General features: G+C 56.9%; 1 protein-coding gene across 1 annotated transcript; it reads left to right on the top strand.

The window, feature by feature from the left end:
- Positions 1-1,713: 1,713 nt before the first annotated feature.
- Positions 1,714-14,905, top strand: ITIH1 (inter-alpha-trypsin inhibitor heavy chain 1). Its single transcript, XM_021695107.2, has 22 exons — positions 1,714-1,839; positions 2,102-2,122; positions 2,379-2,545; positions 3,011-3,115; positions 3,508-3,670; positions 4,196-4,309; positions 5,526-5,651; positions 5,739-5,855; positions 6,461-6,629; positions 6,718-6,843; positions 7,736-7,917; positions 8,186-8,371; positions 9,431-9,570; positions 10,161-10,315; positions 10,415-10,429; positions 10,802-10,822; positions 11,208-11,288; positions 11,393-11,506; positions 12,502-12,703; positions 13,590-13,762; positions 14,368-14,479; positions 14,631-14,905. Exons 1-22 carry the CDS (start codon positions 1,726-1,728, stop codon positions 14,758-14,760), a joined length of 2,733 nt encoding a protein of 910 aa, XP_021550782.1. The 5' UTR covers positions 1,714-1,725; the 3' UTR covers positions 14,761-14,905.

Genomic DNA, 14,905 nt, shown 5'->3' with positions numbered 1-14,905 from the left:
CCACCCACTTTCTCTCCCTGTCCTTCCTCCTTCCCCTGCCCAAGGGCTGCTCTGTTTCCCAGGCACCTCCTCCAGGAGGCTTCCCCTAAGCCCTATGGGAGTGAACTATGCCTCTCCCAGGTTACTACAGCTCCTTCGTGCTCCTCTTTAGCTTCTGACACTCCAGACACTCACTGGGCTTCTTTTGAGTCCTCTGGCTCTTTTTCCCAATGCATCAGCTCACTGAATACAGCAAGGTACTCGAGGTCATTATTGTGTCCTGGAGCCTGGCACCATGCCTAACCCACCAAGGGCTAGGTTGATACTTGTGCAGGAAATCAACAGAACCTCAAATGCAATTTCATGTTGACCCATCTCATTTTCCACAAAGGCTAGAAAACAGACCAGAAGGTCGTTCTGGCCTGGATATGATAAACTTTTTCCCAGAAGCTGTTCTGAGAGACAAAGTCCGAGACAAGCAAACAGAGATCAAAATGGCCTCTGGGCCCCCTCACCCTATCAGGGTCACGGCAGCCAGCACATCCCACCCAGGGCCATGGTGTGGATTGACCAGGGCCATGTCTGCCCTGTGTGCTGTGGCTTGTGGGAGACAGGGAGAGTTTGGGCAGAAAAATTAAGAAATTGAAGGTCCCAAAGTGGTCCCTGGGGTTTTCAACTCTGCATCTCCTTTCTTCCTAATGATGCAGAGGGCATTTCTGTCAGTACCTGATAGGCTTGGGCTTTGGAGTCTGAAAGATTTGGGTTTGAAGACCTGTCGTCTGCTGTGGGACCAATGTCCCAGGGACACCGTGAGGATAAAAGGAGACAGCAAAGGGCTTAGATCGATGCGTGGCACGTACTCAGCCCTCCATTACGAAAACACAGTATTCATCTTTGCCTCCTCTTTATCGGCCAGGCATCCCTGCCCAGGTGGAGGAGCGATGAGGCTTACTTCTGTTCTTTCCAAATCTGGATGTGAAGGTCCAGAGAGATGAAGTAACTGTCCGAAAGCACAGGTCGCCCATTAAGCATCCCCAGGACTGGCCAGACGGCCTCTGGCAGAACCACTGCTAGGGTTGGTGTGGCTAGAGACATGGGCGTGGGCAGACACTTGGGAAGCTGTACTATCTGCCACCCTGGCCAGACTGTAACTGTGAAAAGTTTGCTGATACTTCAAGAATTTTGAAAGTGGGGCGCCTGAGTGGCTCAGTCGTTAATCGTCTGCCTTCGGCTCAGGTCATGATCCCAGGGTCCTGGGATCGAGCCCTGCATCGGGCTCCCTGCTCGGCAGGAAGCCTGCTTCTCCCTCTCCCACTCCCCCTGCTTGTGTTGCCTCTCTCACTGTCTCTCTCTGTCAAATAAATAAATAAAATCTTAAAAAAAAAAAAAGAATTTTGAAAGTAACATCTAACGAACTTCAGAAGTCCACTTTTAACTGTGGCTTCTTGACGCATGTCACCATATTACTGGTGTTGCCTGTGCCAGACCCAGGATAAGATGAGCCATCGGGGTCTTCACCCTTCATGTCAGCTGAGTGCGGCTCCATACAAAGGGGCTCCATCCGAGTCTGGTCAGGAGTTTACACAGCTGGGAATCCCCCCAAGGAGAAAGATTTCACTGTTAAATTTTGATCCCCCCAATTGTAATATTTGCCTTCACCTTGTCTAATGTTTAATCCATGTTTATCTAGCACTTTATTGATTAACGGTCTGAGCGAAGTGACGAGGCAGCCGGAGCCTTGAGACCATGGACGGCACCATGGGGCTGCGGGCGCTACTGTGCGTGTACCTGGCCTCCCTCCTCGTCCTGCAGGCCATGCCCACTCAGGGTTCACCCACAGGCAGGCCCAAAGTCAGCAAGGTATGTGGGTAAACCCTCAGGCCAGAAACAGGCAGCTGGGCCAGGATGGGCCCAGGAGGGACACAAGACCCTCACCCCAGAGCCCGGGGCCACCCCCACCCACCTTGACCACCACTGACCAGAGAGGTGATGTCCAAGCAGCGAGGGGGAGGTGAGGCTGAGGGGTAGAGGACACAGACTGTGTCCCACTCCCACCCCTTAGCAGATAAGCTATGGTCCCCTGCACATTCCCACTCACACTTGTCCCGGTTTTGTTTTACAGAAGCAACAGACTGTGGACACAGTGAGTGAGAGTCTCTGCAAAGGGGTCTGTGGTGGGGCCATATTACAGCCTGTTTTCCCCCATGCTTCAAGGGGTGCCCTTCTATCAGCGCCCTGGGCAGAGGGACTCCATTTCCCAGAAATGGGGGTTTGCACGCCCCACTGTGTGGTCTCCGACAGAGAGGCTAGAGTGGGTCTTCCCAGAAGGGCTGGTCTCTCACTGGTTCAGAGGCCCCCCTCCCCCCTCCCAGCCACAGCCCCCTCACATCTCACTCTAGGCCGTCGACGGCGTGACCATCCGGAGTTTGAAAGTCAACTGCAAAGTCACCTCTCGCTTTGCCCACTATGTCATCACCAGCCAAGTGGTCAACAGTGCCGATGAAGCCAAGGAAGTGGCCTTCGATGTGGAAATCCCCAAGACGGCCTTCATCAGTGACTTTGCCATGTGCGTGCCTGCCTGACTCCCACACCCAGAGCTGTCCATTCATCAGACCCAGCCCCAAGCCATGGCTCTGGGTGGCTGGACAGTGCAGACCATCTCCTTCTTTCCAAAAGGGCCATAGGCCAGCACCAGCTCGGAGGGGATGGTCAAGCCGCTTGGGTCTGTTCTGGGCTCCCATCTTGGAGAGTGAAGTGGGGCCTCTGACAGTATGTTTTCAGGAGAGGGCCCAAGGAGCAAAGGCCCGCACCCGAGATCTCTTGTTGGATTCTGTGGCCATGGCTGCCCCCCTCACTGCCGTGGGAACCCCGAAAAACTCTGTGGGCAGTGGGAGGTGGCAGGAGGTGCCTCCCATGAGTGTTCACCAGGACCAGGCCTTCTCCAGGTCTGGGCTGGGAGGATCTCAGCTATGAAGGACCTTAGTGGTCAGGGGCAGGGGCACTTCCCCTGAGGGCTTCTTCCTCTCTGTAGCACAGCAGATGGAAACGCATTCATCGGGGACATAAAGGACAAAGTGTCCGCGTGGAAGCAGTACCGGAAAGCTGCCATCTCTGGAGAGAATGCCGGCCTTGTCAGGTGAGTTCTGACCCCTGCTGCCCCGGTCTCTGGTGCCGCCCTCCCCAGCCAGGACGGACCTGAGGGCGGCAAGGTGGCCTTGGCTGGGGAACAGCCGCAGGCTGATGGGAAGTGAGCAAGCTGCCTGAACCCAAATGCCAGTACAGGTGAGCTGGACAAGGCTGGTGCCGACCTGCCTACCTCTCAGACCAGCCTCTGGGAGAAGGGGGCCCTGTCCTTGGGCCCTGACCTTGACCCTGACCATCCAATTAAGACAAGGGTGAAGGGCAAGAGACCCGGGAGTAGCATGAATGTAAGAGAAATTGATTCTGAGGGCCATGCTTTAGGTGACAAGGACCCACATGTCACTCACCGTCTGTCTGTTCTGTTGTGGCCAATGGCGTTATGTCCAGGGCCTCGGGGAGAACAATGGAGCAATTCACCATCCACCTCACCATCGGGCCCCGGAGCAAGGCCACATTCCGGCTGACCTACGAGGAGGTGCTGAAGCGAAAACTCAAACAGTACGACATTGTCATCAAAGTCAAGCCCAAGCAGCTGGTGCATCATTTCGAGGTAGATTGCAGGTGACCATTTGCAGGGGAGCCATCTTGGGAGCAGGGCTCCTGCCTCTCTCTCACCGTGGCTCTGAGCCCTGGCTCAGGGCACACAAGGTGGCGTCCCAGGCCTGAGCACACGGGAAGGGGACTGACTCCTTGGGCGGTCTCTAGTGGGCTCTTTGTGGGCAGGGAGCTACCAGCCTCCCCCTCCTTTCTGAGCCTTGGCTTGCTCATCTGTTAAATGGGGCTGCTTGCATGTCCCAGAGCTACCACAAGGATCACGAGAGATATTGAATGTCCCAGTAGTTGGTAGACCAGAAAGCCCGGGCAGCCAAAGGGGCTGTGATTGTCACTGGCACTTCAATGGTGGCCGAATTGAGGGGCCCAGGCTTGCACACCTTCATTTGGCCTATGTTTTTGGAGTGCCTACAACATGCCAGGCCCTGTGCTGATGGCTGGGTGGGTGGCCAGGACATAAGCTGGCTCTTGGCTGAGTCTTGATGGTGGCCTCAATGGGAGCCTGGGGGCTTCAATGATGCAGATCGACGTGGACATCTTTGAGCCTCGGGGGATCAGCAAGCTGGATGCCCAGGCCTCCTTCCTCCCCAAGGAACTGGAAAGCCAACTCATCAAGAAGTCCTTCTCAGGGAAACAGGTGTGTGGGATGGCTGGAGTGGTGGCAGGCCCTTGGGACTTCTCAGCCTGGCTCAACCCCTCATGGAGTGTCCAGGTTTGGCCTGGGAACCAGGCAGGGGCTGCAGGCTGCCCTAGTGAGGGACATAGGCATTTCACGGTAGGTATCCCAGGGAACTCGGTACCCCTGGTTCTCAGAGCAACTTAGCAAAAGCCTGCGTGCCGAGGCTGGGGAAGCACCCACGCTGGTTTGCATGGTTTGGGGTGAGCTGCTGACTTGCTTGAGCCTCAGTTTCCTCTTTGCTGTGTCACACCCATGGGAAAGCATTCAGGGAAATAAAGGGCACATGAAGAAATCTCAGATGCTGTTGCAGTTAGGATCGCAAGCTCCGGGGCTCTAGGAAACAGAACTCAGTTTGGGAAGGCTTTGGTCTACCTCGCCACTTACCACTTGCCACGCACCTCCCGTTTGCAGGAATTCCTGAAGTCCCCTGCTTGCCCCTTCCCCTGGTCCTGGCCGATTGTGGCATATGAGTGGGTAATACCCAGCCAGTGCCCTGCTTCCTAGTTTGCTCTCAACTGGAGCCAGGAACAAACCCTTTAGTTCCCACTTCCCTTTGGTAGTGACTCCATCATAATTCACGTAAAGGAAATGTTTCTTACAGTTTTGGAAGGGTTCTTTTTTAAACAAAGTTGGATACCCGGAGTATTAGCAAACAAGCTTGCTTTTAGTAGGGGACCAAGGGGTGGGTCTGTGTCTTCCTAGCCATCCTTTTCAAGTTTTGGAGGGGGTTTTGATGAGTATATCTTACTTTTATAACAAACAAATAAATGAAAAGTAAAAATTAAAAAGTATTTAAGGAAAAAACAAAAAGTTACAAGTCTAGAAAAGTATTGAGTAAAACCCATCCCTAATTCCCTGAGCACCAACACCAAGTCGAACCAGATCTTAGCTTCCAGCTTCCACCCTGGGTCCTTCCTCCCAGCCTCTGTTCTTTGTCTACAGTGGTGGGGGGCGGAGGGGGGGGGTTCTGTTTTCCAGCACAGTGTTGTAGCCTTGCTTCTTTACTCCACAGTTTGAGTTGACCGATGTCTCTTGTTCTCATACCGCTTTTATTTTGTACCCAAAGTGGCAACACTTGTAGAAAAGCCCAATGTTTCAGAAGCATATACGCGAAGAAACAGGTCTTCTCTCCTACCACCTTATAGGTGTGTGCTCACACCCTCCGCCTTTCCAGGGTCACGTGCTCTTCCGCCCTACTGTGGGTCAGCAGCAATCCTGCCCCACGTGCTCCACATCCTTGCTGAATGGGGACTTCAAGGTGACCTACGATGTCAATCGAGACCAACTCTGCGACCTCCTGGTGAGCCCGAAGCTTCCAGCCCCAGACTCAGAGGCCCAGGCAGGGGGTGCTTGTGACAAGGGCCTCACTTGTTCCCTTGTGTTTCAGGTTGCCAATAACCACTTTGCCCACTTCTTCGCTCCCCAAAACCTGACGAACCTGAACAAGAACGTGGTGTTTGTGATTGACATTAGCACCTCCATGGAAGGCCAGAAAGTGAAACAGGTAAACTGCGGCGTTAAGCAAGTCCCCCAGAAGGAGCTTCTCCAGCCCCAGCCCCCACCCCACGCTGGTGTTTGTCGCCAGAGTCTGGGTTTCGGATTTCTGCTCTTCCCAGCAGTCGGGGGCTCTGGCATCAGCCCCATTCTCACAGTACCACCGAGGCAGGTGGATCCCCTTCTCCTCAGTAGCACAGTGGGATGCTCGCGGGGTCGTGGGTCTAGCGATGGGGGGTACATGGAACATGCCAGGGGCGATCATGGCTGTCCCTGGGGAGGTGTCTGGCAGCAGGGACAGCCCACTGCCCACGATGCTCTGAGAGCCATGGCTCCACCAGCCGAGTTTTAGACACTCTTTCTTGATCCTGCCCTGTTTGAGCTCCTGGTCATTTCTTCTCCCCATGCGGGCTCCCCTTGCCTTCTCTGTCCCCTCATCCACCCCCGGGGCTCCACAGGACACTCCTCTCTGACACCACCTGTCTGTCCTGTCCATCCCTTCCCACTTGTCCACTGTGTGCCTCTGCCCTGTGGATCTCTCAAATGCGTACCTGGAGCCGACAGGAGACACTCTCCTGGGGCCATGTCCCTCCACCGACTGTCCTGTCATTACAGACCAAGGAGGCGCTCCTTAAAATCCTGGGGGACATGCGGCCAGGGGACTATTTCGACCTGGTCCTCTTTGGGTCTGAAGTGCAATCATGGAGGGGCTCGCTGGTGCAGGCATCCCCCGCCAATCTTCGAGCGGCTCAAGACTTCGTGCGGCATTTCTTCCTGGCTGGGGGTAAGGGCAGGGGTCTCGAGTCACTCTGGCGTCGCCTCTGCCCTCTTGGAATGAGGGCATACACTGGCCTACTTTCCTTCCTTTGCAGCCACAAACCTGAATGGAGGTTTGCTCCGGGGAATCGAGATCTTGAACCAAGCTCATGGGAGCCTCCCCAAACTCAGCAACCATGCCTCCATTCTCATCATGCTGACAGACGGCGAGCCCACAGAGGGTAAGCACCTCAAGGCCTGGGCTGGGAGGTGGTGATCTCTTTGTTACGGAAGGCGTTCGAGCTGTGCTTGGAAATCCAGCCACTGGAGATGCTACAGGGGGTGCAGAAAGGCTCAGGGCAAAGTCAAGCCTGTCTGATCTAAAGACAGAATTCAGGAGTTACAAGGCATACTTCTATGCTGAGCTGGGTACCTGGGGAAGTATCTGCATGACACAGGGTTACTCAGATCCCAAGATGATAGGCAGGATTCCCAGGTTGAGTTTAATGACCTAGGTATTCAGCACCGACTGTGTGCCAAGCATAGGACTAGGGACCAAGAAGAGATACCAAGAGAATAAGATTCGCCTCTGTCCTTAAGGAGCACAGGGTCCACTGGGGTGCCAGACCCAGGAGCAGTCCCTCTGTTGAGGGCCCTGAAAGAACAGGGTGCCAGGAGGCTATAGGATCAGGGGCATCTGGCCCAGGCAGGGTCCCAGGAGGCCTCCTGGAGGAGGTGACCCATGAGCTCAGGCTGGAAGGGAGAAAAGGAAAGCAGGAAGGGATGTCTGGCAGCAGGAGTAGCTTGAGCAAAAAAAAAAAAAGGTGTGTACAATGGCAGGGCCTGCCTGAAAACAGCAGGCCTGTGCAGACGAGGTGGAACAAGGGTGGAAAGGTTGGCAGGGCCTCACAGGCCATGGCAATGACCTATGGGAGGGTTTAGAGCAGAATCCTGTCTTTTGTAGTCGCCCACTGAGCCAGCAGGAGATGTTGCCTCAAGATGCTGGTGGGGACAGGAGATAGGCGGGGGTCTGAGACAGGAGGCCTGGCCCCCAGAGAGTGTGCCCCAAAGGCCCCTTGTGCCCTACATGCCTGTGATTCAGTATCCTGGCCCTGCCTGGGTGTGTGGCTGCAGGGGTGACAGACCGTTCCCAAATCCTCAAGAACGTCCGCAACGCCATCCGGGGCAGGTTCCCGCTCTACAACTTGGGCTTTGGCCACAACGTGGACTTGAACTTCCTGGAGATCATGTCCATGGAGAACAACGGACAGGCCCAGAGAATTTATGAGGACCATGACGCCACCCAGCAGCTGCAGGTCTCCTCCCACCCCCTTCGCCCCACAGCGCACCGTCAATGGCAGGCGAGCCATTGGGGAGCCCACGTGGATACCCAGAGGAGCAGATAAAGCTCTTGAGTGCGGTTTGAATCAGCTGTGTGATCTCAAACCAGTTCCTTAAGACCTATGAGCCTGCAATTCCATCTGCAGAGTGAGGATCCCAACACCCCGCTCTGTGAGCGGGTCTCCCATTGGGTGCCCACGGGGACCCATCAGCTCTGAGGTTGTGCCCCACCTCCGCCTACAGGGTTTCTACGACCAGGTAGCCAACCCCCTCCTGGTGGACGTGGCGCTGCTCTACCCCCGGGACGCCGTCTCAGCCCTGACCCAGCACCACCATAAACAGTACTACGAAGGCTCGGAGATCGTGGTGGCCGGGCGCATCGAAGACCACAAACTGGGCACTTTCAAGGCTGACGTGTTGGCCCGTGGGGTAAACAGTGGGCTGCGGAGGGGGGAAAGATCAGGCAGCACCCAGAGGCTCCAAAACCACACCTGTTCTCCACCCCTGTTCCCCTTGCCCCAGGCCTCTCTTTTGTCAGAGAAGTGTCCCCACCCGTGCACCGTGCCACCCCCTCTCCCCCAGGCCTGAGCATTCCCGCATGCAGGCATCCTGGCGAGGGGCTGGAATGGGACCAAGGTGGCCTTGGTTGTAGTTGTAGTCCCTTGACCAAAAATGGATCACCTGTTACTCCTTACATCATTTCCCCGCAAGGCATGAGAGAGTAAGAGACCAGTGTCTTCTTTGTCACCTGACAACCTTTTCCTGAACACTTCACGTGCACCCAGCTTTGTGCCACAGTGCAGCATGTGTGTGCGTGTGCACACCGCGGGGGTCACAGGCGTGTGGGACCCGGACCCCGACCACAGGCTGTGGAGTCACACCTTGCTGTGTGGTCAAGGGTTCAGAACCGAGACTTTGAGTAAAGAAAGCTGAGCTGGACCCTGGCTCCACCCTGGGTGACCTTGAGCTAATAGGTCCAGCTCTCTGGGCCTCAGTTTCCCTCTCTGTAGCACAGGGTGATATTGCACTGGAGAGTTGTGCAGAGCGAATGAAAGACTCTCCGCACTATGTCGCGCAGTGCCCGGTGCATGAGACACCCTCTGCGGGCAAGTCCCAGCTCCTGAGGCTTGGGAGAGAGCAGCATTTGTGCGCGGGGATGTGGTGGGCCTTTGGAGGAGTGGAACATGGTGGAAACAGCTGGCTGCTTGATGGCAGCCCCCAGAGAGAGTAACTTCAGGGGGCAGGGCCTGCTCCTCCCATCCCTGGGATCCCCAGAGCCGAGGCCAGTTTGCCCCACTGAGAGTGCTCAGCAAGCGTTTGTGGGATGAGGGTCTGAGTGAGGGTGAAGAGAGCAGGCTCGGGGAAGGGCAGTGAGGTGGACGAAACACAGAGACCGGGCACAGGTGTGGGGCCCCTGGGAGCCTGGAGCGCCGGCCAGTGGTTGTGCTCCTCATGGTGCTCGGCCCCTCTCCCCATCGTGACCCCCAGGAGGGCCGAGAATTCAAGACGACCTGCCTGGTGGATGAGGAGGAGATGAAGAAACTGCTCCAGGAGCGGGGCCACATGCTGGAGAACCACGTGGAACGCCTCTGGGCCTACCTCACCATCCAGGAGCTGCTGGCCAAGCGGTAGGACCCGTGCGGGGGGGGTGGACACCGGGGCCTCTGGACCAATGAGGTGAACGGAGAAGGGATGCATCTGGGCCTTCGAGGTTGGGAGCAGGTCAGATTCATGGCCTTCGGCTTTGCTCACTGGGTTAATATCAACCAGTTAGTCAACAGTGTGGGTGGGCCACGGTTTGCCCCTGCTGAGCGGCCAGGCAAGGGGAGGCTGCCCTTTCAATGGGACTGCTGTGTCCAGACACGCTCGGTTCATCCCCACAACCCGCAGGGCAGTTCCCTCATTATCCCCATTTCACAGATGAGCACGCTGAGGTGCAGAGAAGCTAGACCACTTGCCCAGAATCTCACAGAGGTTTAATTCTCTGTATCTTTCTGAGACACATCCCTCAGCCCTACCACATCTCCAGGTTTTCCCCATGCGAAGGCTTTAAATCATGAGGTCCTTGAAGGCAACCACGGGACAGGAGCACTGCAGGTGCCCCACACGTGTTTGCTGAATGAGTGAGTGAGTGAACAAATGAGCAAAAAACGGCCAGGGAGTGTGAGTCTGCTGTCGTCCAGGCTGCGGGGCTTGGAGCAGGTGTTGTGTCTCTCAGGATGAGGTTAGAGGGGAAGGAGAAGGCCGACGTGACGGCCAAGGCCCTGCAGATGTCGCTGGCCTACCAGTTCGTGACCCCGCTGACCTCCATGACCATCAGGGGCATGACAGACGAGGACGGCCTGGAGCCCGTCATCGACAAGCCCCCTGAGGGTATGTGCTCTGTAAATGGGTGGGCTGTGGGTCTAGGGAAGATTCTGAGGGCCAAAAACCTCCGGGGCTTTAATTCTCTTCCCCTTCTCTCCCTTCCAGATTCTCTGCCCTTGGGTGAGTTTCTAAATCAAGTTGGTTTTCAGGAGGGGCTTCCAGTGGCTGGGCAAGCAGCTCGTGCTCCAGCCACCAGGCACGGGGCTCCCTGCTCCACATCCTCCATCCCTTCACCACGAACTAGCTGCTGCCCCCTGTGTGCCTGGGGAGCCCCTGTGCAGCCTCCCTCCGGGCCTCTGTGTGAGCCTGTGTCTACCGGGCGGCCGGGGTGGGAGGGGAGGCGGAGTGCCCAGGAGTGGGCTGGGACCCCAGCAGGAGGGTCGGCCGAGGCCTGAGTGGCCTCTGGGCCCGGGGTGCCCTTGGGGAATGAGGTGTGTGCCTCTCAGGTGGGGTGGTGAGGGTGATGCTGTCCTCTGTCATTGTCCTCTACAGAGATGCTGGGACACAAAAAGAGTAAGAGGCCACATCCCGCCGACATACATCTCTACCTCTCTCCTCCCCACGTTGCTGTCCCTCGGGCTGTGCGTTCAGTCCTGAGCAAAGCCCCTACTTGCCTGAGGAGGAAATGACAGACAGCCTGAGGCTTCCTCACTGCCTGTCACCGGGACCCTCAGAACAGCCCCCTGATCGGGCCTGGCGACCCCTTGTGCCACCAGCTCCACCAGGTCCCCATGGAAGGAGACAGACCGGGGGTCAGCACACCCGGAGGCCTCAGGGGCAGCCACTCCTGCTCTGTGGCTGCAGGCCTGCCGCCTGGGTGGAGGGGCCTGGGAAGAGGAGCCAGCCGCTGCAGGGAAGCAGGGTACCGTCCTCCTAAATGCCATTCACTCCCCGCCAGTGTTCGTGCTGTCGGCTTTGCAGCCGTCCCCGACTCGATCCAGTTCCAACATCCAGCAGTTGCCAAACCAAGTGACCGGAGGTGAGTCCTGGGGAGGGTATGAGGGACACCCCTGCCTTGCTCCTGGCCGGCCCCAGCCTGCCTGCCCGATGCCCAATCTAACGGATTCCATGCTATGCCCCCAGTGGACACTGATCCCCACTTCCTCATCCACGTGCCCCAGAAGGAGGATCCTCTGTGCTTCAATATCAATGAGGAGCCCGGCGTGGTCCTCAGCCTGGTGCAGGACCCGGACACAGGTATGGGTGACATCATGCCCCCTGCCAGACAGGGTGGGGCCTGGACTCCCCTGCCCTCAGCGTCCAGCCACGGACAGGACAGTGGCCGTGGCCTCCACTTCCCACAGCCTGTGTGCCCCAGTCACCTGGCTGGGCTCAACCTGCCTCCTTCTCTCCCATCTACCTGCCTGGGCCCTAGATGGCACCTGCTTCATGGACGTGTGACCCGATGCTTAGAAGGGCCCATGCTCAGTTTAATACTCTGCTCTAGTTGTCTTGAAATTCTTAACATTTTTTTGAACAAGGGGCCCCTCACTTTCATTTTGTACCAAGTTCTGCAAGTTACGTAGTGATCCTGCCCCGCCTCCCTGATGGAGCCTCTGAGTCCATCCCCCAGCAGTGCTCAGGCGGTGGGAATGACTCCCTGTCCGTCCGGGGGCCACTCTCTCTCCCTCCCTCCCAGTCTGGTCAGGCCATCTGCAAGGGTTTGCTAAGCACCTCCTATGGCCTACGGGTGCGGTCAGGACTGAGCCGAAGTCCCTGTTCTTGTGGAGTTTAGTGAAGGGAGACAGACAGGCGAACAAATCCTCAGATGACAATTTCAGAGCGTGAGACAGGCTGTGTTGGGGTAGTGAGGACAAGGAGGGGGCTTTGGGACTGCTCAGGTCGTAGGAGGCCTCTGTTACCTGCTCCTGTGTCACGGATTAGGGCCACAGAGAAGGAGCAGATCCAAGTCCTATCCTTGGGGTGGCAAGACCTCTGGCATGGCCCAGAGGCAAGGGCTAAGTAGCAGGTAGTTAGTGTGGTGGGAAGAGAGGGGCCGGGAGAGGTGCTTTGTGGCCTCCGATAATCCTGAAAGCCAGCCCTTGGGAGGTGAGACCCTCAGAGCCAGCGTAGCATGGGTGGAGTGTGGATGTCTCCCAGGGGGGAGGCACAGCATGAGCAAAGGCAGGCTGGCAGGCATCTAGCGAGAGCTGGGCCCTCCCTGACCCGGATGGTCCCTCACCCTACTGCAGGCTTCTCAGTGAATGGGCAGCTCATTGGCAACAAGGCCAGCAGCCCTGGGCAGCAAGAGGGCACATACTTTGGCCGGCTGGGGATCGCGAACCCTGCAACGGGCTTTCAGCTGGAAGTGACTCCTCAGAACATTACACTGAACCCTGGCTCGGGTGGACCCGTGTTCTCCTGGAGGGACCAGGCTTCACTGCGGCAGCATGAGTAACCAGGATGGGGCCAGGGCCTGGGTGCGGAGGCCAGGGCAGGGGTGGGGAGGGATAAGGCATGAAGCCCCAGAGCCAGCTGAGCTGCCTGAGCTTGCCGGGCCCTTGTCCCCTGAGCCATGTCAGTGAATGACATCCATGTGACCTCCGTGTGGGCTGGGCAGACATGTGGGGCCCCGTAGACCCACCCATTTCCCTCTGTTTCCGGACCCGTGCTCCAGGCCCAGCTGCCTGCATGCCTGGGCTTCCATGGTGCCCTTGCCCCGCAGTCCATTCCCCATCACCACCAAACAAAGCCAACTCACCTCCTGGGCCCAGCACAAAGACCACCTGTTCCCTGAAACCCACCTCGTCTCTTCTCTGCTGAACTCCAGAGTTCTCTGGGCTTCTCTTTCAGCACCTGTCTGAGCATGCCTTGTGTTGTGCTTATTCCTTCCTCCACTCATTCATTCACCAAAGTCTGCCAAGTACCAGAGCTGATGCTCGGTGGCAGAGCTATAGGGAGAAGTGGGCAGAGTCCATGTGGAGGACACAGATGATGAGTGGCAGTCAAAGAACACAGACTTTGATATTAGACAGGCTGGAGTCCAAGTCCTGGCTTTACTGCTTACCAGCTGTGTGACCCTGGGCAAGTTCCTTACCCTCTCTGAGCCTCATAGGATCTGAGTGAGAAATGAATGATGCAGCTTGTATGGAGGGCTTGGCACAGGGCCTAGCACACTGTAAGGCCTCCCCCCCTCCAACTTGTAGCAGGTAACACCCTTCCATCTGGGAGTGAGGGGGTGGGGGAGCTCATGAGAACTGGATCCAGGAGGATGAGGGCGGCTGAATGGAGAGGGGTGCCATGTAGCTGCACCTGCCCTCATGGCCGCCCGGCCCTGCAGGGTGGTAGTGACCATCAACAGGAGGAGGAACCTGGTGGTGTCTGTGGAGGATGGGGGCACTTTTGAGGTCGTCCTGCACCGGGTGTGGAAGGGGAGTTCCGTCCACCAGGACTTCCTGGGCTTCTATGTGCTGGATAGTCACCGGATGTCGGCACGGACACACGGGCTGCTGGGTATGACCTGCCCGGCAGGCAGAGCTAGGGGGTGTGTGGTGGCAGCCAGTGGGTTCGCCATGGGTCAGACTTGCAGCTGGGCACCAGGGAGGGCCCTCCTCCAACTTGGCCATCGAGGCTCAGAGCTCCAAAGAGGGCTTGTCCTGGCGAGGGTCTTGTCCCTCAGAAAGCCTGTGATCAAACACAAGGTGAAACTAAAGCTTATGTGGGCCTGGGGGGCGAACAGGGAGAGAGATCCGATTAGCAGAAAGGTCCCAACAGACCAGGTCCCCGAGACCTCCTGGGAGGGGTGAGTCATTGGCCACACGGCTTCTCCTTGCGGCTTCCTGCATACCCTGCTGTCTGTGGGCACCTACCCCTCAGACCTCTCTTCCCAGCCAGATTCTTTTGGAATTGGTCCAAAAAGGTAAGAGGTACAACCACCTGCCAATATACCTGCTTCTTTATAGCAGCTGAACGCAAGGTGGCTTTTGATGCCAAAACATATCAGACATAGTCACGCCCTTAAGAAAAAACATTCAGGCAGCTCTCTAACCCTCCGGTGAGCACCTGCTGAGTACGAGGGCCCCCCAGTGGTAACTGCTGCTTCCAATGTGCCTTTCCAGGACAATTCTTCCACCCTTTTGATTATAAAGTGTCTGACCCCCACCCAGGCTCTGACCCCACAAAGACAGATGCCACAATGGTGGTGAAGAGCCACCAGCTGACGGTCACCAGGTAGGTGGGCTGTTCTCCCAGTATCTCTGCCTTTGGTGGTCCCATCATTGGTCGGGGCACCAGGTGTCACATAGGTGGAGTGGGCTTCTGGAGGCGGGGGTGCAGCCCTGCTTGGTCCAAAAGGTAACCCCAGCTTTTTGTATCTCCCCAGGGGTTTGCAAAAAGACTACAGCAAGGACCCCCGGCACGGGGCTGAGGTGACCTGTTGGTTCGTCCACAACAATGGGGCAGGGCTGATCGACGGTGTTTACACTGACTATATCGTCCCTGACATCTTCTGAGCCCCCAGCCAGCACACCTGTCCTTTCTTGGGACCATGGCAGCAGACGACAGCATCTGACCTGCTTCCCGTGTCACACTTCCCTGGTCAAGCTGACCCATTGTGTCAAGTCCCCATGACTTTCATTAAAGAGAGGCTATGTCCAA

This window comes from Neomonachus schauinslandi, chromosome 1 (assembly GCF_002201575.2).
Source record: "Neomonachus schauinslandi chromosome 1, ASM220157v2, whole genome shotgun sequence".
NCBI classification, from domain to species: domain Eukaryota; kingdom Metazoa; phylum Chordata; class Mammalia; order Carnivora; family Phocidae; genus Neomonachus; species Neomonachus schauinslandi.
The sequence above is the reverse complement of the archived record's forward strand: the minus strand, read 5'-3'. Positions and strand labels throughout refer to the sequence as shown.